The sequence below is a fragment of the Penicillium hispanicum genome, assembly GCF_028827665.1.
Source record: "Penicillium hispanicum strain IBT 35686 chromosome Unknown utg000006l_segment0_segment0, whole genome shotgun sequence".
NCBI lineage: Eukaryota > Fungi > Ascomycota > Eurotiomycetes > Eurotiales > Aspergillaceae > Penicillium > Penicillium hispanicum.
Window position 1 is genome coordinate 259,035 of NW_026623198.1, and position 22,932 is coordinate 281,966.

General features: G+C 52.8%; 9 protein-coding genes across 9 annotated transcripts; 4 read left to right on the forward strand and 5 right to left on the reverse strand.

The window, feature by feature from the left end:
* Positions 1-143: 143 nt before the first annotated feature.
* N7459_006444 (uncharacterized protein) lies at positions 144-696 on the reverse strand (the record flags this gene model as incomplete). Its single annotated transcript, XM_056945612.1, has 2 exons — positions 144-358; positions 414-696. The coding sequence occupies 2 exons, from the start codon at positions 694-696 to the stop codon at positions 144-146; spliced, it is 498 nt and encodes a 165-aa protein (XP_056797611.1).
* A 1,233-nt stretch (positions 697-1,929) lies between these two features.
* On the forward strand, positions 1,930-3,752 carry N7459_006445 (copper amine oxidase; the record flags this gene model as incomplete). The annotated part of the gene is made up of 3 exons (XM_056945613.1): positions 1,930-1,980; positions 2,030-2,458; positions 2,514-3,752. 3 exons carry the CDS (start codon positions 1,930-1,932, stop codon positions 3,750-3,752), a joined length of 1,719 nt encoding a protein of 572 aa, XP_056797612.1.
* A 48-nt stretch (positions 3,753-3,800) lies between these two features.
* On the forward strand, positions 3,801-4,097 carry N7459_006446 (uncharacterized protein; the record flags this gene model as incomplete). Its single annotated transcript, XM_056945614.1, has 1 exon — positions 3,801-4,097. One exon carries the CDS (start codon positions 3,801-3,803, stop codon positions 4,095-4,097), a length of 297 nt encoding a protein of 98 aa, XP_056797613.1.
* Positions 4,098-5,553: 1,456 nt separating this feature from the next.
* Positions 5,554-6,249, forward strand: N7459_006447 (aspartate/glutamate racemase family protein; the record flags this gene model as incomplete). The annotated part of the gene is made up of 1 exon (XM_056945615.1): positions 5,554-6,249. One exon carries the CDS (start codon positions 5,554-5,556, stop codon positions 6,247-6,249), a length of 696 nt encoding a protein of 231 aa, XP_056797614.1.
* A 203-nt stretch (positions 6,250-6,452) lies between these two features.
* On the reverse strand, positions 6,453-7,987 carry N7459_006448 (putative MFS sugar transporter; the record flags this gene model as incomplete). The annotated part of the gene is made up of 2 exons (XM_056945616.1): positions 6,453-7,067; positions 7,124-7,987. 2 exons carry the CDS (start codon positions 7,985-7,987, stop codon positions 6,453-6,455), a joined length of 1,479 nt encoding a protein of 492 aa, XP_056797615.1.
* Positions 7,988-9,143: 1,156 nt separating this feature from the next.
* On the reverse strand, positions 9,144-11,978 carry N7459_006449 (uncharacterized protein; the record flags this gene model as incomplete). The annotated part of the gene is made up of 1 exon (XM_056945617.1): positions 9,144-11,978. One exon carries the CDS (start codon positions 11,976-11,978, stop codon positions 9,144-9,146), a length of 2,835 nt encoding a protein of 944 aa, XP_056797616.1.
* A 3,449-nt stretch (positions 11,979-15,427) lies between these two features.
* Positions 15,428-16,207, reverse strand: N7459_006450 (uncharacterized protein; the record flags this gene model as incomplete). Its single annotated transcript, XM_056945618.1, has 1 exon — positions 15,428-16,207. The coding sequence occupies one exon, from the start codon at positions 16,205-16,207 to the stop codon at positions 15,428-15,430; it is 780 nt and encodes a 259-aa protein (XP_056797617.1).
* Positions 16,208-18,700: 2,493 nt separating this feature from the next.
* Positions 18,701-19,790, forward strand: N7459_006451 (uncharacterized protein; the record flags this gene model as incomplete). Its single annotated transcript, XM_056945619.1, has 2 exons — positions 18,701-19,096; positions 19,152-19,790. 2 exons carry the CDS (start codon positions 18,701-18,703, stop codon positions 19,788-19,790), a joined length of 1,035 nt encoding a protein of 344 aa, XP_056797618.1.
* Positions 19,791-20,215: 425 nt separating this feature from the next.
* Positions 20,216-22,759, reverse strand: N7459_006452 (uncharacterized protein; the record flags this gene model as incomplete). The annotated part of the gene is made up of 1 exon (XM_056945620.1): positions 20,216-22,759. The coding sequence occupies one exon, from the start codon at positions 22,757-22,759 to the stop codon at positions 20,216-20,218; it is 2,544 nt and encodes an 847-aa protein (XP_056797619.1).
* Between the last annotated feature and the right edge of the window lie 173 nt (positions 22,760-22,932).

Sequence of the window (22,932 nt, forward strand, 5' to 3'; positions counted from 1 at the left end):
ACCCAAATACGAGTTGCCCGACAGATTGCAGTGTGAATTTGGCCTGAGAATATAAGCTTCAACAAGCTTCACTAAGCTAACTACTATTTCATATGTTGAATTATTTACATTTCTATTAGTACTTACTAGTATCTGCTCCCTAGTTAACTGGGTAAGCCCAACAGCTGATCGTAAAGTCTACCGGATACTTTCTCTTCTTCGAAGTCGCGGTCGACCAGCCAGCCGATATCAGTGCCTTGCGGGGCAACCCGTATCTCGTCCTCGAGGATATAGGCTGGGTCATCGATAGCAGTGACAATTTTATCGTAGCCTCCAAGCCAGAGGAGACTTCTGAGGTGCCCGATGAGCTGGGTAGACTCTAGTATACTAATCTTTAGTTGGTCGCTCACGCGTCTGAACAACTCTGTACTGACTTCGGCCGCCGCCATCGTCAAGCCATTCACAGATATCGTCGGGTACTTCGCCAGGATATCCATCCCAAACAGTCCGTACAGGGCGAAAACCATATTTGATGAGATCGCGGTCGTGTCTCGGTTCGCTATCTTCGCTGGCTTGGGGTTGGGCCTCGTCTTGTTTCCCCTGCTCATGCGGAGACTCCTGCGAACGTATCTCGCATTGAGTGTCCATTATGACGGGTTGAGGGGCACTTTCGATTGCAGGTGTGGCAGCCTCGACGACTGAAGGCAGGGGAGTCATTGAGAACGTCGAATGGTTTAATGGTAGAGAATGATGGAATGAAACGATGAATTCTGATGTAACTACGAATCAGATATAGTTGCTAAAACTAAAATGGTTGGCTGCCCCTGGGTGCATATGACCCTCGCACACTGCCTGGATGCCTGAGTCCTCTTATAATATTAATAATCCACTTTCCAGTTCAAGGGGCTGGTTGCATGAAGGATGTGGGTGATGTGAAGCTATTTTTATGGGGGTGCACCCGTGTAGTTCTTAGCTCAGTCTGAATGCATCCATCTACACCTCCCCAAGCGTGCCAAGGTCGCTCCATAGGGTCACTTCTGGCGAGATAACGAATATAATACGCGCAGTACTGCCCTTGCAACGAAATTCTGAAAGGTGTTATTTTAGTGAACTTAGCACATAGTAATGTAGTCATGTATGTCCCACTAAACCTATTATAACGTAGGCTGGAATGGACCCGATTGAAACCGTGTAGAATGTGAAGTAGGAATACATGTAGGTACACGATCTAGATCACACTACGCAAGAGGCACAGCTACATAAGTTGTTAAAGTGGTATAAGAATCGATTATGCGTTAGCATGTAAAAAGCATGCTATCTCGCCTACATGAGATTATCAACAGATATAGGGAGTAGGTACAGCCTGATTATAATCGATTTCTGTATGCTTTGGCTGTGTAAATTTAATATATTCCTAGGGCATCCCCAAAAGGCAGCATTTTCTTTCAAAACTTGGGTGCAAGGGTAGTATAGGTCCCCTTATCTATCGCTCTAGTTAGTCTTATACTTGAGTGGACGTTCTCCCCACATCGGGCCCCTCATTGCCCCTCTTCCCGCTTCGACTTATCTTTAGCGGAAATCCCGCAACTGGCTACGTTTAGATTTCCACCGATATCGCCTCCGCCATACTCCGCTTTCCCTGTAAAGGTGAAGCAAACGAACCACTGTTCTAACACTACGATGATCGTCGCCCTAAAAAAGACTTTTCGGTTTCCCGGTAAGGCTTGGTAAGATTTGCTAAGATTCGCTGCCGGCTATTCTTTACCTTAGCGGTTGTGGGTCACAGGTAGATCCGCTTGGATTTTTGTACTTGCGGCAGTCATAGAGCGGGTGTATATAAGGACGAAGTATTTCAACACTAAGATCAGGATTCTTTTTCTTTTTCCAAGGGAGAGCAAGAAAAGTGACCAGTCGTGAAAAGGTCTTTCCTTAACGAAATTGCTCGACAACATGTCTGCCAAGCACCCTTTTGGCCCCCTGAGCCCGCAGGAAATTGCAGAGGTAATGTTAAGAAATTCGAACTCAAATCAACGCTGACACACTTGGTCAGGCTGCACGCATTGTGCGTGCTTTCCTTCCAGGACAGGAAGTGAGTTTTCGTGTCATTACTCTACGGGAACCTGCCAAAGATGAAATGATCAGCTTCCTAAAGCTTGAGCACAGCGGACAGCCTGTGGATTCACGTCCGGCCAGAATGGCCCGCGTTCAGGTTGTTATTCCTGGTGAGCAAGCGGGCAAGTTCTTGGAGCTCTCGGTCGACCTGAATAAAGCGTCCGTCGTCAGCCACGAGCATCTTGCTGGAAAGCATCCATACATTGACTCTGCCTATATGAAAGCTGTGGAGACAGCTTGTATGGCAGATGAAAGAGTCATAGATGCGATTCACAACCTGAAGCTTCCAACCGGCTCGACTGTCATTGTAGAGCCATGGGCATATGCTACTGATGGTCTTAGTGACATGTCAGCGAGAACAACCATGGTATGCATATGATCCTCCTTGCTGAATCGATTTAATGACTGGCTGACGCTTTCAGTGCTGGTTCTATATGCGCCTTGTGGACAATCCCGACGCCAATTACTACGCTTATCCGCTTGACCTGTGTGCCGAAGTGTCTGAGAATCTCCAGGTTACTCAGATCTATTATTTGCCATCCGGGGCACAAGAACGGGTCCACGATAGCCCTCAGCCATTTGATCGGCGTAAGATCCATGGGTATGAAACCGAATATCATCCAGACCTGCGATCTCCGCCCCGCACCACTACCAAACCCTATCAAGTCGTGCAGCCTGACGGCCCTTCTTTCCAAACACAAGGCAACTACCTCACCTGGGAGAAGTGGAGCATGCACGTCGGTTTCAACTATCGTGAGGGCCTTACCCTGCACGATGTCTGCTACGATGGGCGCAGCCTCTTCTACCGCTTGTCACTGGCAGAAATGTTTGTGCCATATGGTGATCCCCGGGCACCCTACCCACGCAAGGGAGCGTTTGATCTGGGCAACGATGGAGCTGGTATCAATGCCAATAATCTTCGACTAGGCTGCGATTGCCTTGGCTTGATCAAGTATTTTGACGGCTGGCACACGACCAGTGCAGGAGAAGCTCTGAAACTCCCCAACGTGGTCTGTTGTCATGAACAGGACGACGGTATCCTGTGGAAACACACCAACTTCCGCACCAACAACGCTGCTGTGACCCGTTCTAGAATTCTCGTCCTGCAAACTATCATCACCGTCAGTAATTACGAGTATATCTTCGCATTCCACTTTGGTCAGGATGCTTCGATTCATTACGAAGTCCGCGCCACCGGGATCCTCTCTACGAGCCCGATCGACATTGGAGAGAAGGTGCCTTATGGCACCATTGTCGCCCCTGGAGTTCTGGCCCCCTACCACCAACACTTGTTCAGTCTGCGAATTGATCCTTCCATCGACGGTCATTCCAATTCACTACAGGTGGAGGAATCTCATGCAATGCCTGTCGACGTGAACAGCTTCGATCACGAAGGGCAACAGCCTGATGAGGTCTTGATGCGGCAGAATCCTTTTGGCGTCGGCTACATTACTCAATCGCACATTGTTGAGCAAGAAGGAGGCATCGATCTAAACTTCACCAAAAACCGGACGTTCAAGATCATCAACGAGGGAAAGATCAACCCTGTAACCGGGACTCCTGTTGGCTACAAACTACTGCCATGTTACAGTCAGATGCTCCTGGCGCATCCAGGCTCCTACCACGCTCGTCGATCAGAATTCGGGAGCCACGCAGTCTGAATCACCCGATATGATGACGAGGAGTTGTTTCCATCTGGCCGACACACAATGCAATCCAGCGGTGGCGACGGTATCGCGACGGCTATTGAAGGACGTCGCAAGAATGACCCCAGTGGGAAGAAATCCTCGGTACGCAACGAGGACATTGTGATCTGGCATACATTCGGCTCGACACACAACCCCCGAATTGAAGATTGGCCAGTCATGCCTTCAGAGAAGATGGTGGTTGGCCTCAAGCCTGTCAATTTTTTCACTGGAAATCCTGGCCTGGACGTTGCTGTTTCCACACAGGAGGAGAACCGCAGTGTTATGATGGAAGACACGGAGGAGTGCTGCAAGCTGTGATTTTATATCCCACATTTGTTGTTCATGGTGATGTCTGAGTAGCCAACGAAAATAGTCCAATATATGCTTCACGGATCATAATGAAGCCAAGAATCGTTGTAAGGCTGCCTTGCACTCGGCCGACGCTCTCCCACTGAAGGATTTTGCGTAAAAATTCAATGAACAGACGTTTATCCTCCCGTGTAGGAAAGGCGTCAAGTTTGAAAAATTGAATTCTTCGGATTGAATCAAGTGGGGAAACTTTTGTAGGCTCCTAAGCACGCCCGAATACTAGCGATTTTTGAGCAATCACCACGTATAGGGCGTACCTTCGTCGCAACTTCAAGCAGGCTCCAATTTGAATCGTGAGCCATCAATCATCACCGATCCTCCACAAAGACCTGGATCATCCGAGCCACGACTATCTCCTACCTTTTGTGAAAGTCGCAATCTATGCCGACCCTTACAGCCTCTCGAGTCGACTAAGGCATCGACTACTACTAGACTGGGAGCACGATGTTGATTATCCCCGATGGACCCATGAGTTGTCATGTATGAAGCATTTTCATCTTATCTGTGCAGTTGAAAAGTGATAGATAGTGGATAAACAGGAGTAATAAACATCTCACCACCCCCAGAAGTGCGAGAATAAACGGTACCCCCACTCCAAGCGACAATATCCCCTGATTCTAAGTTTAAGCAAATGGGATTTCTAAAAGGCGGCTTCCACTGATAAGACCCTTCGCAGAATGAGAACCAGCCATTTTCTTCACCCAAATCAGTGACTGCGATAGTAATATAAACTTCCTCGGCGTTGGCTGTGTTCAATCTTGACGGATTTGTGTGTGTCTGATGAAATATACCAATATTGATTGACGATGGTTCATCCGGAGCCGCATTCAAGAATAGTTGCTTGATGCACACGTCTAGATGAACGGCCATGCGGCGAGCTCGAGTGGCTTGCTAGGGTCGATGATATAATATAGCCGAACAATTCATGGATGGTTTCCAAGATTGATTAGCGTCAAGCACTATGACGATAAGTGGATCATATCCGACGTTGAGTACGAGAAAGTGCGAATATATGTACCAAACCCCGCTTTAACGTATCTAACGTCTGCACATTTTGGGCAACCATTCAGAAACTGCACAATAGACACAGGGCGATAGCACCTTGACACTTTTGGCCCCTCGAGTACATTCCGCCCCCGATTTAATATAGGCCTTACTCAAACGGGTTTAAATGGGGGGCAAGATGGCACTTGAGGGGGGCGAGACTATCGGGGCATTTATCAATATGCTTCAGCCTCTCCCTACCCCGAGATAAATAGGTCAGAGATAAATACTGCTTGCTGCACCATATCCGTGCAGGAATTCCTTCATTCCCTTCATTCGAACAATTCTCAAGAAGGCCTCTGTAAGATTGATTTTTATTGATCATGCACCTCAATCTCTAGCTCACAATGGCAGGACAAATATGAAGACAATCGGGGTGATCGGTGGTATGGCATGGCCCAGTACCGTGTCCTACTACCAACACATCAACCGACTCATAACCCAGAAACTCGGACCAGAACACTGCGCCACGCTCGTGCTAGTGCAGACAGACTTTGACCAAATCAAGGCCTGGGGAGACAATGATCAATGGGACAAAGTCGGAGAAGCCGTGGTCTCTCTGACCCAGCAATTGGAACGCGCAGGCGCCGACTTCTTCGTGATTGCCTGCAACACCGTGCACGGCACTCTCCCACCCATCATCAGTTCCATCAACCTCCCGATCCTGCACATCGTCGACGCGACCTCGAAGAAGATCCAAAGCTATGGCTTCCAAACCGTGGGATTGATCGGCAGCATTCAAACCATGACGGGCGACTACTTCCGCGGACGGCTGCTGGATAACTACGGCATCACGGCCATTACCCCCGCGAAAGAACAGCAGGAGATGCTCCATGAAACGTTGGACCATGAGCTCTTGCGAGGCATCTTTACCGATGAGGCCAAAGTCAAATTTCAGAAGGTGATCGATGACCTGCTGGCGCAGGGATGCGAGGCAATTATTCTGGGCTGTACAGAGTTTGGACTCCTGCTGGATGCTGACAAGAGCCCCGTGCCGATGATTGATACATTGGTCCAGCATACGGAGGCTACTGTGGAGCTCGCTCTATCCGAATAGATGTATTTGACATGAATGTGCCAGATATAATATACTACAACCGTCTGTCTTCCTGGGATGTCATCAAATGGGCGCTACTGAACTTGTTGTCATAATTATCGAAACCACTCTATGTCCGATCCAATTTATCCCCGTTTTGCTTGTATCATGTCCGTCTATGCGCATTCTATCCCGATCTCATCAGCAAGTGAAAGCCAACGCATCTAGAAAGTCGTTTCGACCGGCCGCTCGAAAATCGTCACAAAGCTCTTCTTCGACCTCGGCGCCCTGCGGTTAAACGCCGCCTCGATCTCATTCAGCGACTTCCCTCTCGTCTCATGCATCCACACCGCGCCCACAATAGCCGTCACGACCGCGCACCCGCCGAAGAGAAAGTACGCGCCGAAGCTGCTCTTAGCTAGCAGGATGGGCGTCGTCAGCGCAACCAAGAAGTTGGCCAGCCAGTTGCTCGAGTGGGCCAGGGTCGTGGCCGAGGCCCGGGTGCGCTGCGGGTGGATTTCCGCTGCGAAGATCTTGACGCTGACGGCCCAGGTGAGGGAGTAGATCACGGCGAACAGGTAGATGAAGACGATGACTACCCAGCGGCCGGCGCCGGTGGAGCTGTGCACTGCGTGGCCGGCGTATAGGCCGCCGATCACGAACATGGTCACTGCCAGGCCGATGCCACCGTAGATAATGCTGCTCCGGCGTCCCCAGCGGTCGGCGTAGATCAATCCCGGGATGGTCACGGCGAAAATCACTAGCGCGGAGACGCCGGAGGCGAAGAAGCTGGCGTCGGAGGATTTGAGTCCGGCCTGCTGGAACAGTAAGGGCGCGTACTGGGTTAAAGTTAGTTCGGCCATGGTGAACAGGGATCGGATGGAGAACCACATACGTACAGCACGCCGTCGATGCCACTGAGTTGCTGCGCGGCCATCATAAAGACCGCAAGCGCCGTGCGGGATCGGACGTCTTTGGAGAAAATATCCAGCAGTTTGTCCATCGTGCCTTGCTTGGGCTTGTGTGCGGCCGCCGGGTCCTCGGGGGTCACCGTCTCCAGCTCGACCTTCTCCCGCTCAGCATGGCTGACGCCCAACTTATCCCACGCTGCAGTGGCCTCAGCATGCCGGCCATGCAGAGTCAACCACCGTGGAGACGGGGGCAGCAAGAGCAGAGAAGCGACAGAGAGCACCATGGCGAGCGACGCGAGGAGAATAAACGGCGTCCGCCACGAGAGCGACGACGCAATGCCCTTGGACGACCCGTAACAGGTAAAGTAGCCCAGGCAAATGCCCGCCGTGATGACCAGCTGCGGTCCCGTCGTCAACGGGCCCCGGTACTTGGTCGGCGAGACCTCGCAGATGTACACGACCAGCGTGCCCAAGAACAGCCCTTCGCCTAAGCCCTCCACCACGCGGCCGCCAATGAACATCCCCAACGTCACCGCGGACGCTTCGATCGCGGCTCCCACGCCGAAGATGCACGTCCCAATACTGATGCCCATCGGGCGCCCGACCTTATCAGCCAGGTGGCCGGCGAAGAAGGACGAGAGCGCGGCCGGGATCAGGATCGACGAGACGATCAGGCCGTGGATGGTTGCGTTTTGACTTCCTCCAAACGCGGCTTTGAAGTCTTTCATGTCCGTCACTGGACCGATGATGCCCGTGTCCATTCCGAACAAGAGGCCATTTGCGGCGCACAGCATGCAAGCCAGCAGGTACCTTGGCGGACTGTTCACGAGCGTGGCGAGGGGGGCCATTGTGCGTCTCCGGGGGGCACGATCGCACTGAAAATTCTGGATGGGCAGGTAAGCGCACACGCAAAGTCGTGAGAAGCTCGAGTGCGCAGACCGACGACGCAAGCAAAGGGCTTTAAATATCTCACCTGGGGAGAAAGAGAAACGAGAGATTTTCTGGGGAGTTGGGGGAGACTCACCCCACATTACACCCCACTGCTCGCTCTACTTTACAGCTACGACTCGATGTATTCGCCGATAGAGGCCCAGTGGCCAGAAAACTCTGCATTCCGAAGCGCCGAGTGGAGCAGCCTGATAACAACAGCCATCGCTGCTGGCGAGCAAGTTGCTAATCACCAGACGTCGCACTGCAAGATGCATGCAGGATACTCTGGGATCGTCGCCATCAAAAACTCCCGGCGGCGGGCCGGCCTTCCCATAGGGTAGTCTTCCCGACTCGGATAAGCAACTGTGTCGGCTTGGTTGCCTCGTCCGTATATCCCAAGCTTGGTTTGACTCATCTGTACATTGTCAGTCAAGTCAGCCCGAAAGATCATGCATGGGCGGGTCTGGGTTATTTGCAAGCAGGCCATTCTAGACCTTGAAGGCGTCCACCATCAGTCCCATGAGGACTCGGGTAGTCTTGCCAGTCGTTGATTCGCCAGACACTGCTATCGTGGTAATTTTGGTATTTGCACCATATATACAGAGCTGTTCAGTGACAGATCGTTGTAGATATAGATCAAATCGCGATCTCAACTTGACCACGATCGCGGAGAGTCATGGCGTCCAAGACTGTATCCATCCTTTATTGCGGCATATACACTCCAGATACCGACCTGCATACCTCAACCGGCCAACGACATCAAAGACTGCCCGACTCGAAGAGAATGACCATCCGGACCATGCCAAAATGCAGATTTAAACCGGTCGCGCCTTCGGCGACACTTCTCAAACCCGCTCGACATCGCGATCGAAAGCGACGAGAAATCAAGCGGAAGACCGTGTCGCCTATTCCCGACTCTGACCAGAAGTATGGCCGTCGTCGACTACAACTACAACAAAAACAAACGAGGAATAAAGACGTCGAGTAATCTCATTACAAACATTAATTCATATCCAGGATGATTCCTTTCACTCATGCAAATACGTGTTTCAGAGCCCACTGCCATCAAATGTGTCACAGGGAATTGAGCAGACCCTCGACTAGCGGCAACAACCCGGAGACGTCGCTGATGATCTCGGTCGTCTCGTTCACGAACTTGGGCGTGAGCAGATCGCCGGCATTGGTGAGGAGGGTGGTGACCTCCTTGAGGGTCGTGGGCTGGAGCAGGGTCTGGAGCTCGGGCATAGCCTTGTCCAGGTCGCCCAGGAGGGTGCTGAGGTACTTGACGTTGGTGGGGGTGAGCAGGTCGCCGGCCTCCGTGATTAGGTCCTTGGTCTCGCCAACGAAGGAGGTGTCCAGGAGCTCGGTGCCGTTGCCGAGGAGGTAGGTCAAGTTGGTTAGGGTGGTGTGGTTCAGGAAGTCCTTGTTGATGTCGGGGACGACGGGCACCAGGGCGTTGAGCAGGTCGCTTAGACCGCCCAGTACGTACGGCGAGAGCAGGTCGTGGGCACCGGAGATCAGGCCCTCGGTTTCGTTGACGAAGGTTGGCGTCAACAGGTCGTTGGCGTTGCCTAGCAAGGAACCAATCTCCTTGACTGAGTCGGGGGTCAATAGGTCGTTGGCGTTGGCCAGCAAGGACAGAATGGCGTCGATGGTTGACTTGGTCAAGAGCTTCTTGATCTCGGGCAGCAGCGGCGTCACGTCGTCCAGGATACTCTTGAGACCAGAGACCAAACTGGGAGTGAGCAGCTTGTCCGCGCTCGCGACCAGCGACTGGGTCTCGTTGACAAAGGTGCCGGTGAGCAGGGAATTCCCATTGGCTAGCAAGTTGCTCAGCTCGTCAAAGGTAGCCTTTGTGAGGAACGACTTGAGCTCGGGCATCAACGGCACGATGGCGTTGAGGAGCTCCTTGAGGGAGTTGGCAGTGTTCTCGGTCAGCAGATCGCCGGCGGCGGTAATCAGGCTCTTGGTCTTGGAGACAAAGTCGCTTGTCAATAGATCGTTGCCATTCTTCAAGAGCGACTCGAGCTCGTCCAGAGTGTCCTTGGTCAGGAAGGACTTGAGCTCGGGTAATAAGGGGACCACAGCGTTGAGAATCTCCTTTAGAGCATTCGAGACCTGCGTGGTCAACAGATCGCCAGCAGCGTTGATCAAGTTCTTGGTCTTGGTGACAAAGTCCTGGGTCAGAAGATCGTTGCCGTTGGACAGTAAGTTCTCAATATCTGAGATAGTGTTGTTGTTGAGCAGTCCCTTGATCTCTGGCAGCATAGGAACGACGGCATTAAGAATCTCCTTGAGTGCATTCGAGACGGCGGGAGTGAGTAGGTCCGAGGCACTCTTGACAAGCCCTTGCGTCTCCGTTACAAAGTCCTTGCTCAGCAAAGAGTTACCGTTGGTGAGCAGGTTCTCGATCGATGTGAATGTGGCTGGCGTGAGGAAGCTCTTAAGCTGTGGCAGCAACGGAACCACTGCATTGAGGATCTCCTTGAGAGCATTCGACACCTGGGTAGTTAAGAGTTCCGAAGCACTCTTGACTAGACCTTGGGTCTCGGTCACGAAGTCCTTGCTGAGAAGATCGTTGCCGTTATTGAGCAGATTCTCGATGGAAGTAAATGTGGCTTCTGTGAGGAAGCCCTTGAGCTGTGGCAGCAAAGGAACCACAGCGTTGAGAATCTCCTTCAGCGCATTGGAGACCTGCGTGGTGAGAAGATCCGAGGCACCCTTGACAAGACCCTGAGTCTCGGTCACGAAGTCCTTGCTCAACAGGGAATTGCCGTTGGTGAGCAGGTTGGACAGCTCGTTGAAGGTCTCCTTGGTCAAGAAGCCCTGGAGCTCGGGCAGGATGCTGGTGACCGAGTTGAGAAGCTTCTCGATGCTGTTGGTGTTTGAGGTCGAGAGCAAGGTGTTGCCGTTCTTGACCAGCGTCTCGATCTCCTGAACGTTGCCCTTGGAGAGGAGACTGTCCGCATTGTCCACAAGATCGTTGACCTTGTCCAGGTTATCCAGCAGTTTCTGGATCTGGTTCAGATTGTTGTCCGACAGGAGATTGTCGGCCTTGGACAGGATGTTGGACAGGGTCTGAGTGTTCTTGGTGGACAGCAGCGTGTTGGCATTGGTGATGAGGTTGCCCAGCGCCTTGGTGTTGTCGTCGCTCAGCAGCTCGCGAATGTTGGTATCGACCGGGGGAGCCAAACTGGTGGACAGGTACTTGAAGGTCGAGGTGACTTCATTGAGGAAGTTGGGGTCGAGGAGGTTGTCCAGCCCCTTGAGCAGCTCTTCCAGATCCGTGATCAACGACCCTAGGCCACCGCTGCCACTGCTGCCACCCGTTAGACTGGACAGCAGACCCGAGATGGTCGACGAGAGACTTGAGTCCGTGCTGGACGAGCCCGACGAGGAAGACTTGGTCCCGGTGGCAGTAGACGAAGCGCCCGCCGACTCGGAGGCCTGGCTGGGGCCGGACTCTGCGGGCGACGAGCTGGCGGTGGCCGCAGCTGCGCTGGTGGTCGCGGCGACGTTTGTGCTCGCGGCCGCATCGCTGCTGACGGTCACACTGTTGGCAGAGGCTGTCGCAGCGGGCTCGTTGATCGAATTGACCACAGAGTTGATGGCATCCGCGGTGTTGGCATTAGCATTGGCATTGGCCGTGTTCGCGTTGACTGTATTGGCATTGGAATTGGCCGTAGCAGCGTCAGCCGTGGCCTGCTGGTCCTGATTAGCCGCTACCGTCGTTGCGGCCGCTTGAGATGCACTTTGTTGATTCGCCGCGCTCGCTGCTGTCGCTGTATCCGCCGCATCTGCAGGAGAGTTGGCAGCAGCCACCACCGTGGCCGCGGAAGCCGCAGGAGAAGCTCCAGCTGCATTGCCCAATGCTAGGAGAGCCGTCGCGAGGACGGGCACGAAACGCATATTGTCGGGGGCTCCGAGACCTTGTGCCCCTCTGATGAACTCACAATGGGCTTCGGGTCGGCTATAGGTTGAAGGCGCTGCACGAGAAGGAGTAAACAGAAAAGAAAGAAACAAGACCGGACTTCCACCCCCTCAGGTCGCAAGCAGGTCTTTATGTCGGAAATTTCTGGCCGCCGATCGACCAGCTGGCGCATCATTTTGAGGAAAGCTCCCCCCCCCGGACTATTGACCTAGGCGCAGACTCGGTGGAGGGCAACCGAGATACAGATCGCCGTCCGAGGCACCGCAGAGAGTGATCTCCATGTGATGGAGCATGGGCGTCCACCGCGATCGCTAGTGCTCGTCCCTGGAGGCTCGAGAGCGCACTGCTCGAAGCTTCCGAGGCCCAATGCAGAGCCTGCAGCATCAACGCAGGTCAGGGAGAAGCCGCGCTTCACATGTCCCTGGGTTGCGCTCGGATGGGATTGACGAGCAGAGATGAGAGAGCGGGATTTCACGCTACCACAAAGGCGGGGGAATGGACTCCACGCTTTAAGCTAACCCAGAGCCAAGAGAGGGGAGGCCGGAGCTAGCGCTCCAAGTGGAAGCAAGTCCTTTCGAGTTGATCCAATTGATCTTTACCCCAGACCCGCCTGCCGATTGGCTGCGGAAATGTCGCTGCAACGCGATCTTTCCAGCGTGAGGAATGAATGCTCCAGGAACTTGGGTGTAGGACTCAACCTGTATTTTCCGATATTCAATTCGACCGTCTCATCATTGGTCGCTGCTTTCCCCAGCTTTGCTCGCCCTGATTTCCAGTCTTTTCCACACCGCATCACGCAGATGGAATCGTGCTCCGATCAGCCCGCTGGACGTAGCACGACTACTGGGATGATCGGTATATCATCATAATCTCCCTAGCCAGGATACGTCGAGGCGAGCCCCGCTCCAAAGTCGCATCGACCTCCACCTGCGCCCAAGCCAATCGTGGCCAATCGTGGCCAATCGCGGGCAGTGTCGGTACGACCGTCACCACCCATGTTGCGCGCAGTCTATAGATCACATCTCGTCGAACGCTGGCGATCGCACTGTCGAGGACCCCAAGCGACGCAGCTGTTGAGGTTTTCCGACGCAGGTACCTGAAGTAGATAGACACATTGTCAATGCTCAGTCGGGCTTCTCTCTTCCCGACGGCTGAGCTGCGGGGAAGACGAGCTCCACATCGGCGGTCGATCTTCCCTCTTCCGTCCCTGCGTGAATTGCATCATGCAGCCTCGTGCGTAGGAGGACTGCAAGGTAACCGGACCATCGTCGGTCATTCCTGGCGAGACCAGCCATGACCGGGAGCTGACCTCCCCAACCCACCTTCGAGCTCGCCTCGGACATTCACCTCCCCCATCTAGGGGATGGATTGGCAATCCCCGAGTCCTCCATCCATGGATACGGCCTTGCCAGGAGTCTAAATGCCCCGGATCACCCTCTCCACGGCCGTAGTAACTTCCAACTGCGCCTCCTGCTCTCCACCGGGCGAATGCGCCCCCAGGCACGACATCCCGACCGCACGGATGAGCTCCAAGTCCAACGTCGTGGTGGAAACTCGTGTCCCTGGCCAAGCAGGCCAGATCAATCCAGGGGGCGCGGTGTGAAAGCATCCCGTTGACATGTGCAGGATCGGAGAGTTTCTGCGGCGCGCGCCGGAAAGAACACTGATTGTCGCGGGATGCATGGGCTCGACCTCTGTGTCGACATCGACATGGATGCATTGTCGTGCAGCGAAATGGTAGTTGGTGGGAAAGGACCACGATGCCTCGCGCAGGACAATAAATGCAGATAACTGCCGAGTCGTAGGATCATCAGCCTTTGTTCTGGCGTTGGGGTCCAAATAGATCCTTTGCACTTCACCAATATATGTCAATGAGAGAAATCAGAGAGATAAAATGACATCAAGTAGACAAGCATGTCGCTTACACTGCTGAATCGTCTGGTAGCTAATCCCCTGGGCACTATCCAACACCAGTCTCGCCTGGTGCTTCAGGTTCCCTTCACGGCGTGACTATCGTTTCTCGTTGATATCGAGATAGTCCATGTGCATCCCGAGGTTCCTTTTGACATTGGCCCTTGTGAGCGTGTGGAAAACGCAGAAAGATGAAGTGAAACAAGTTTCCTAATCACTCATATGAGTGGACATATTCTAGGGGCCTAACCGCAGTATGCTGGTTAGGACTAGGGCACTGGTCCCCCTTAGGCTAACGATGCGCGCTACTTATATCGGTCCCGGGCATGCTAGAACATAGCATTCTAGCATATTTGGTCTTTTGGCTTGTTTGGTTAATACGCCTGGGCACATGCTGTAACAAAAAGATTATGATAGGATAACTATAAAAGAAAGTTTATATACTATAGGATTTAAACCTATATAGCTTTTACTCACAAAATTTCTGGCTATTATATAACTGAAAGATATATGTTAAAAAACCTACTACTTTAACCACTTAGTTAAGTACATAATTATATTAAGATAGTGAATAGTAGTACATTGTTATAGGATGACTATGAGAAAAAACTTTGCATGCTGCAGGATTCGAACCTGCGCGGCTTTCGCCAGCAGGATTTTCTGTTATACGACGGAAAGATATATCTTGAATCTGCCACCTTAACCACTCGGTCAAGCATGCAACTGTTCCTTAGGTCAGCTAAATTTGTCCTGATATCTCAACTTGTCTAGTTCTCACCGGTTTTGTTAAGTTTGACCGCCTGATACTTTGCGCATGATCTGCGTATTTCAGCGCCGTTGGTGACGACATGGAAGTCCTGGTCTTCCTGCTGGTCATTGTGGTATGTCATCGTCGATACCTTTGATTGTCCGAATAAGCGTTGATGGCGCTGCAGCTGAGAATTCATCCGCCGGGAGGTTCCCAGGGATGATGCTTCGCTTGGTTCGGTTGATTCCATTTGACTGGAAGCTATAACACTGGAAGAAGCTTTCTTGAAGAGGAATAGAAGCAACAGCAATGCAATGTGATCGCCGTCCTACCTTTCCCACTGTTTTACTCTTACTTTCCATAAAAAGATGGATCTAGAGTGGATAGCAAGCAGACTTATCCTTTCTGGTCTCCTTATTGGTGACCTCCAGAGTACAGGAATAGTTATCGCCAAGGGACACTCAAATGAACAGAAGCTGCGAAAGGAATACGAAGAGCAAGAGCAAGTTGAATCTGCCTAGTCATTAGCCAAGTCACACCAACGCCAGAAAATATGTAAAAAATATCTACGCAGTCTACGAATCCTGTCAAACCCATCATCTCCCTCAACAGCCAGTTCAAACAAGTCCGAATCCTAGATCAACACTACCAACCACGATGCAGATCCATATCTCCTATCCAGTCGAATAAGACATATTAGTCGAGGCTTGCTGGCCAATGCACAGTTCGCCCACTCGGCTGCGCTCTCTGAATTGCAGTTAGCCATGCTCAGTCTCGTAGTCCCTGACGCTGACATACATTCGGATACTGCACCAAGATCCCCTTGACGTTCTTGACAATCAAGTCGCATGTATCAAAAACGTCGTCCGCAGTCACATTATTCCACACATCCCCATCCCCCCTCGCGTCGATCTCCGCAGTCTTCGTCTCAATAAATGTCGGGATATCCCGACGCAGCTCACCGAACAGGCGAGACAGGACAAGATACGGCTTAACATCCAGCCCGACCTCACGACAGCGCTCATACCGCTCGCGAAGCGCCTTCACAAACTTCGGAATCGTGCCGAAATCCGCGCGACGCGTGCTGAACAACCGATCGGTGACTTTGCTCACAGCAGCCATGCCGTGGTCTTGGAGCGTCATTCGGGCGTTCATGACGAACTCGTCCGCGAGCAGGATGCGGTAGCCACGCTTCTTGATACGGTCGTATATGGCCACCGACATATTCTCCGCGAGCCACTGCTGGATCTGGATGGAGATGCGTTGCCAGTCGTGCGCGATAGGGCTCGCTCGTTTCGGCCGCGGGATGTTGATGTCGATCAGTCGGTGCAGGTTATGGCCTCGCAGGATCTCGGTGACTTCGTTCAGCCATTTCACAAAGAAAAGAGGGTTACTGAGAAGTTCTTTCAAGTCGGGAAGAATAAAGCTGTCTGGTTCTGGGAGATCTGTACCTTGGTCCTCCTCATCGTCTACCGCGGGGACTCCCAGGGGCGTCGAATAATCTCGACCATGGCCGGATTGGAATTGTAGAACTTTTGGGTGATTCATCTTGAATGGAAAACGTGAATAGGAATTGGTCGAATGAGATGACGACGTTGATTTTGATTCCAAGGTTGCAGTAGTCTGAATATAGTTGGATGGTTAAAGCAGATGAATCTTGGACAGAGAAAACAACGATAGAATGGCAATCGGAGAGATATTTTCTTTTGCCTACAGAATACACTCTTTGAAAGAACCCATGCCTGGACCTATTTAAGACATTCCAGCTATGAAATAAGAAAGCACTCCATGTAGATGCCATTTCAATGGCCCTTGTCGTCAACAACGAGGAACATTGGAATTATAAAAGGCCTACACTGTCACAAAGAATACCTTCGACGACCATTATTCCACCATACTCAAGACTATCGATGGTAGCCACGGTGACAAAGCTCAGCCTGAATAACCTGAATCCCCAGCCGGCGCAGATAACCACCAAATTCATAATGCCCGCCTGACTTGCGAGAGTTAGCATCGAATCGCCCCTCCCCACAGTGAAAAGCAGGATCGATGTGAGGAGCGCGATGAGCCAGGATGACCTAAAGCATCCGATTAAATCCCCAATGATCATTCAAAAACTTGGGCAAGACATCACACCCTTCGTTCCAATTAGGCAGGACTTTATCACAATGGAGAACTTGGAGCCTGCTCCTGATCCAAATGCAACTGCCGTGTAGCTGCAGGCTGAGGCCATATCAACATAGCCCACTTGCACCATGCACGGCACTTCAGAGGATGTTGACTGATAGATATATATTATACCTAGAAAATCTTCCAGCGGACCAATGTGACCTATGAGTTAGCTTGTAAAGATCGTCCGTCACCTGCATCAAGTTTATATCTGCATCGCTCCCGGCTATTCAAGCCCTTACGAATCAAATCCTAGAATCGACTCGGATTGGCAAGGCATTCCGTATGGCTTTTCTATGTCCATCGAAGCACGAAAGGGTGAAGCTTGCGATTGTCGTTTGGCCGGGGCCTGGGATCGGGGACACGGCCGTGAATTCAAAGCGGAATCATCACTGCAGCTGCGGGCAATATCAAGGTATCTCGAAATTCAGGATAGCTCATGGCCTCAACATACCGGGTGTATTTTGTGGGGCAATATGATGGCCCTTTGGTGCTGGCATTCGTGTCAGCCATGATGAGTCGAAGATCTGGGGCGGAGAGAAAACATAAGTAATGGCCAGCTTAACTCAGTAATCTGTGCAGAAAATGCGTTCCTTTTAAATGCGTTCCTTTATCTATTATCTTCAACCGACTTAGAAGGCTAATGGCTACAAGGATTTATCCAGCAAGCTCAGCCAATTGAAAGTACATGTAACATGTCTCCCAACCTACAGTGATCCCCGCAAGTTTGTACCCCCTTAATCTCGAAGCCTCAGTAGATGGAACAATTTTCCGAGGCCGAACCAATATGGTTATAGCATACCATAGTCAGGAATGCCAAAACGAGCAAAATCCGTCGAACCTCTTGACTTCGAAACTCGATCATTGATTTCTCGAAGATGTCTAGTCATATATCTGCGTAGGTAGCTACACGACTAGAAGTAGCTGTTGAAAGAACGTACTGAGTACTTCTGCATAATATGCCTACTGCAGAAGTTCCTTGGGAACCCTGTATCAGGATAGAGCCCGTATACATGCGACATATGGATAGGATATGTATTATATAAGACTAATCTTTGCAAACACAACCCCCTAAGTTCAAACACCCTCTAAATCGATAATTTTTGATAGCCTGGATTATTCGAATTTAATAGGGGATCACTGTATCCACCAGCTAGCACCCGCCAGTATTAACCAGTTTTAACTTGGATTAGGTCGATTTAAGTCACTTAATAATTTAAAACTGCGAATGAACCGCTTCGTATCACGTACATTCTGCGGTGCATCCTCCTTACAACTGGGGCATTGGGGGCGCCGTTGGGTCCTCGTATTCCTCAAGGGTTATGAAAGAATTATACAATAAGCGACTTCTGATTCCTTGAGCGCTGCCTGACTTTCAAAGATTGATATTGCTGGAAGATACCGATACACCTTTCTCCGCTCGACTGGGTTTGCTAGTCATCATTATTGCGAGAAAGCATTGCTAGATTCTACACTATTTTCCCTACCTTATCCACAAGGCACCTTCGTTTCTGCGTAATAACTAGTTATGTTGCGCATAGGTCGGTGACGTCGTATGCACTCACGGCCACTCGGGATCAGTGAGGGAAGAACACGGCGTCCAGCTCACCTCACGCCATTATGTAGGCCAAATTTCTGAGTGATGCTGTGTAGATACTTAGTCGCCATAGAAGCAGACGCTTGGTTGGGATTGTTCACCCACAACACGTTGCACGTCACGTCCATCATCGCAGTCCACTACCATCTCATTTCACTTTCTCCCATAGCAACAACGACAACAACAACACGTCCTTAGCTCCCCAAATCTTCTACCTTTCATCCTAACCCCCTGAACTGGTTCGCATAAGCGTGTTTCGCGATTGAACTCTTACCATGGATCCAGTGTACCTCGACGACATCCTCCTGACGGAGGAGGAGCGCCAGAAGCTCACTGATATCACCGCCGAGGACATTGAGAAATACCTTGCCATGCAGGAGCCCCAAAACCACGCCGCTGGTCCGCAGTACGGCCCTCCGCAGCCCATTGCCGGCCCCCAGCAGTCTTTTGGCATGGCTCTTCCGATACGCGGCCAGATGGCTAACCCGCTGCTTGGCCATGGGGCTAACCCGATGCCCGACCAGATGGCCATTGCAATGCCGGCGCAGTGGGACACCCGTCCCCGGACTTCGATGAATCCCATCGATCAGGTCCAACAGGACAATATGATGGCTCCCTTGACTACCCACGGCCCAATGAATCTGGAATCCGTCAGTGTCAGTGGCACTCAGGTAAAAGCGGTCCAGCCCTGAATTTCTCAATAACATCACTAATACAAACCCTAAGCACCCGGTCACCCCCAAGAAACCGGTCACCCCCAGAAAGCTAGTTACCTCCAGCTCGCGTACGAAGAACACAACCCCCCAGCACACCACGACTCCAAAGCAGAACCTGACCACGAGCCTGCTGTCCATGAAGTCCAAATCCGCCGGCTCGACCCCTCTGAAGCGGGCCCCGCCAATGGGCGCATTTACGCATTTCATCAACCGCGAACCGCGCGACTTCGCGAGCATGAGCGCGAGCAGCTCCCCCAAGACACCCCGGCGCACGCAGAGCGTGGACGCCAAAACGCCGACCCGGAAGAGACCCGCCAGCGCACCGTCTTCGACGGCGACTACCCCCAGCAAGCGGCAGTGCAAGAGGAGCATGGCCACGCCGACGGGGGTCAAGATGATGAGGTTGCCGGGCTCGTGGAAGGAGGCGGCGCCGGAAGACGTGCTGATGTTCGAGCTCAAGGCGAGCGGTAGCTCGTGGGTCAAGATCACCGAGACGTGGAATAGACTCACAGGGCTTGGGTTTGAGGTGGAAAGTCTCAAGCGTCGGTATCAGCGGATCAAGACGAAGTTGGGCCAGTTGCCCGAGACTCTGGGCGATGACGAGGTTGAGCAGCAGAGCAAGAGTATCGCTGAACTCTGTAAGTTGTGATATGCATTGATTGTCAGTTTTGGATGCGATTTGCAAGACTAACCAAGCCAAGTCCGTTGCTAGGCTTGGGTTCGTCGAGGTAGGTGGTTGATGTGAAAACGGAGAGGAGAGATGTGATGGAGATGACGCGCGGACGGGTTGGTCCGGGTTGACATTTCAGAGAACTCGGCGAGCCTGCTCACCGGAAGCACAGCATTCGTTAGAGAGTTGTTGTACGAAGTAATCTTCGGTAGTTTCCGAAAATGAGATTTCTGAGAACTATTCTACCAGGCTCCAGCATCGTAGAGAATATAAAATTGACCGAGCTGGGTATTGGAGAACAAGACATCAACATAAGACGAAGACCACAGTTTCCTCCCAACCTGGAACAGGAACGCCAAAATTTCCCGCCAAATCCGCCATCATGAGTCGTAAAAAAGAGAAATTCAAAGAACGCTCAATTCGCGCCTCCCGCCGCTGCGCATGCTGATACCCATCCCTTGGCCACTCCAGTCCGACGATGACGAATCGCCACGGGCCCGCGAGCCACTGGTGCTCGTGCTAGCGCCAATGCTGATGCCCGCCGTTGTCAGAGACTCATTGTCGTCTGGAATCACCGATGGCGGTCCTCCAACCATGACAGGTCGGATCTTGGCTCCCACGAAACCGCGACGGTCACGGCCCGTGCGACCACGACCAAGCCAGTTGTGTTTGAGGGCTTTGCTGAGGATCTCAATTCGTTCTTGGGAGGCATCGTCAGTTTGCACACTGGCCAATACGCTGACGCATTGTAACATGCGCCCAACTGTCTCAGTGATGACGTGCGAGGAATCTGCCGACCCGGCGCGATGAATCACGGTAGGCCGTGGGTTGGAGGTTGGCGGGGAGGACACAGAGGAGAAGATGAGTGGATCGGGGTTGGAGGAGGTGTTGGATGCTGCACGACTCCGCGAGTCACTGCTGGTGGGCCGGTTGGCAAGAGCGCTCATCGAGTCAGACGAATAGCTGTCCGCCACGCCTGTACTCAGCAAGGTGGATGACTGGGAATTGTAGCTTCCAAGGGCTGCATCGAGTGAGGCGGCGGTGCCAGGACGACCACCGGTGCCGGTGCTCTTGGCGGTGACGCTCAGCGTGGGGAAGCCAGTATTGATGCTATCGAGACTGAGGCGCGAGAAAATGGCCTTGAGAGTTTCATATCGGTTCAAGATCATGCGATCCCGAAAGGCGATCAGAACCAGGTTCCGTACATCAAGCGAGGCGCCAGCCGGCAGGGCACCCCAGAACTCCCGGGATTCGCGGCTTGTCATGATCGACCCACAGCCCTTGAACTCTAGGTCCAAGGGCAGGAAAACTGCCTGGATGAAAGGCAAAATCGTACCAAACACCAGCATCCAGATTTGGACGAGATGGGGGACCAGTCTGTCGTCCGGGATGCCGACCAGCGAGCTGTGGTTGAGGGTTGCAAAGCCCGTTTCGAGAAGTTCCTGCAAATCAGTGATCACGGATGCGGGTGTGCGTTTCTGCACACAGCGCTGTAGGTGAACGAGCACAAGCTTGTTGAGGTCCTCAATCGCAATCCGCACATCCTCGCCGTCGAAAATGACCAGCAGTTTCGCTTTGAGAAAGTCCCATGCGTCTTCCGGTGACATATTATTCAGTCCAAATCCTTGGAGGGTTTCCCGCAGAACCGCCTCCCCGAGGACACCGGTTGAGCTATTCAAGGAGGATGGCCCCGCGAGGCCACCACCAGGGGTGACATTTACACTGGCAGAAGTGTTCGCAAGCCATTCGATCTGCTCTGATTCGGCGAGAGCCCTCTCTTCCTTCTTCTTTTCGCGCAGGGCCCGCCCACCGTGCAACAAATCCAAGCCAGTGACTGATTTGCCGAATGTTGCACCTGGTGCTGGGGACGCAGGACTGGTGAACGAATAGAGAGATTGTGGCGCGTTGGGGTCGGCAGGCCGTGAATTGCTCGATGCCGAAGAAAGAGGAAGATTGTAGTGATCGTCCCGGTCCTTAAGCTTGAGTTTCTGGCGGGACAGAAAGTGGTGCCTGTGCTTGTCCTTGTCCTTTGGCTCCTTTTCTGGGGGGGCAAGCTGCGGTCTGCTATCGGCTGGAACAACTGTACTGACCGAAGCATTGGACAAATTGTACATGGAGGAGTTGTTGGAGGGCAAGTCAGCCAAGCTGGTGGTGGATGCACTGACCATGCGTGATAGGCCACCGCCGATCTTGCTCGGCGAGGGCAGCCCACGGTCCCGGGAAAAGGGGTCCTTATCTCGGCTGATTCCGATGTGTTTCGGTTTGGAGAACAGCTTCTTCTTCTTTTTACTTTCGGGTTGCTCGGACGGTTGCGCCGATCCGGCCCGCGGGAAGACCACGTTGGCCGCGGTCGTGGCCACGTTTGGGGAGGGGTTGATTCGCAGAGGCTGCGGCACGAGTGGAGGTGGTGGAGGAGGAGGAGGAGGAGGGGAGACACTGCCAGCTCGTCCTTGTTGTCGTAACTCATCTGCCCGCTTGATCTGCTGCATGGCCGTCTGGGCCGCGATGCGAGACGCCGAGACAGGTGGCATTGGATCGGACGAGGCGGTGGGCAGTGAGGGCTCAAAGAAGCCTTGCGAGTGGTGTCGAGACCGGTGTCTGGGGAGTTCAGACGACGGGCCTCGACCCGACGGTCGACGGCTCTCTGGTGGCATTGGGCGTGCGGCTGCGGGAGCCTGCTGGGGCGAAGTTGTGGCGGAGGCGGAGCGCGGATGAGGTGAGAAGTAGCCGCTGAGGTTATGAACTGGGGTGACGGGAGCCGCGGAGACCGTGGTCACGTTGGAAGAGGCATCACTGCCGGAGGACCCGGGGCGAGCCAATTCGTCCTCGTCAGAGTCGTCGTCCTCGTCGTCCTCGTCCGACACGGGAGGTTGAGGATAGCGATAGTTGGGGGCGGGGGGGCGCGCAGGACGCCCCGGGGAGTTGGTGGAGCGGACAATGGGGTTCATGGCGAGTCGGCCATGGTCGTGCCGGTGTTGATTAATACTTCCGGGGGTGTGGCAGTGTTGAGAAGGACCGAAGGTTTCCAAGGTTGGATCTCCCCGAGCTGTCCACTTTGCCCCTTTCGGGTTTAGTCACCCTCGGCCCGATCGTCCTTCCCCCACGATCATTCTTGTCCGCA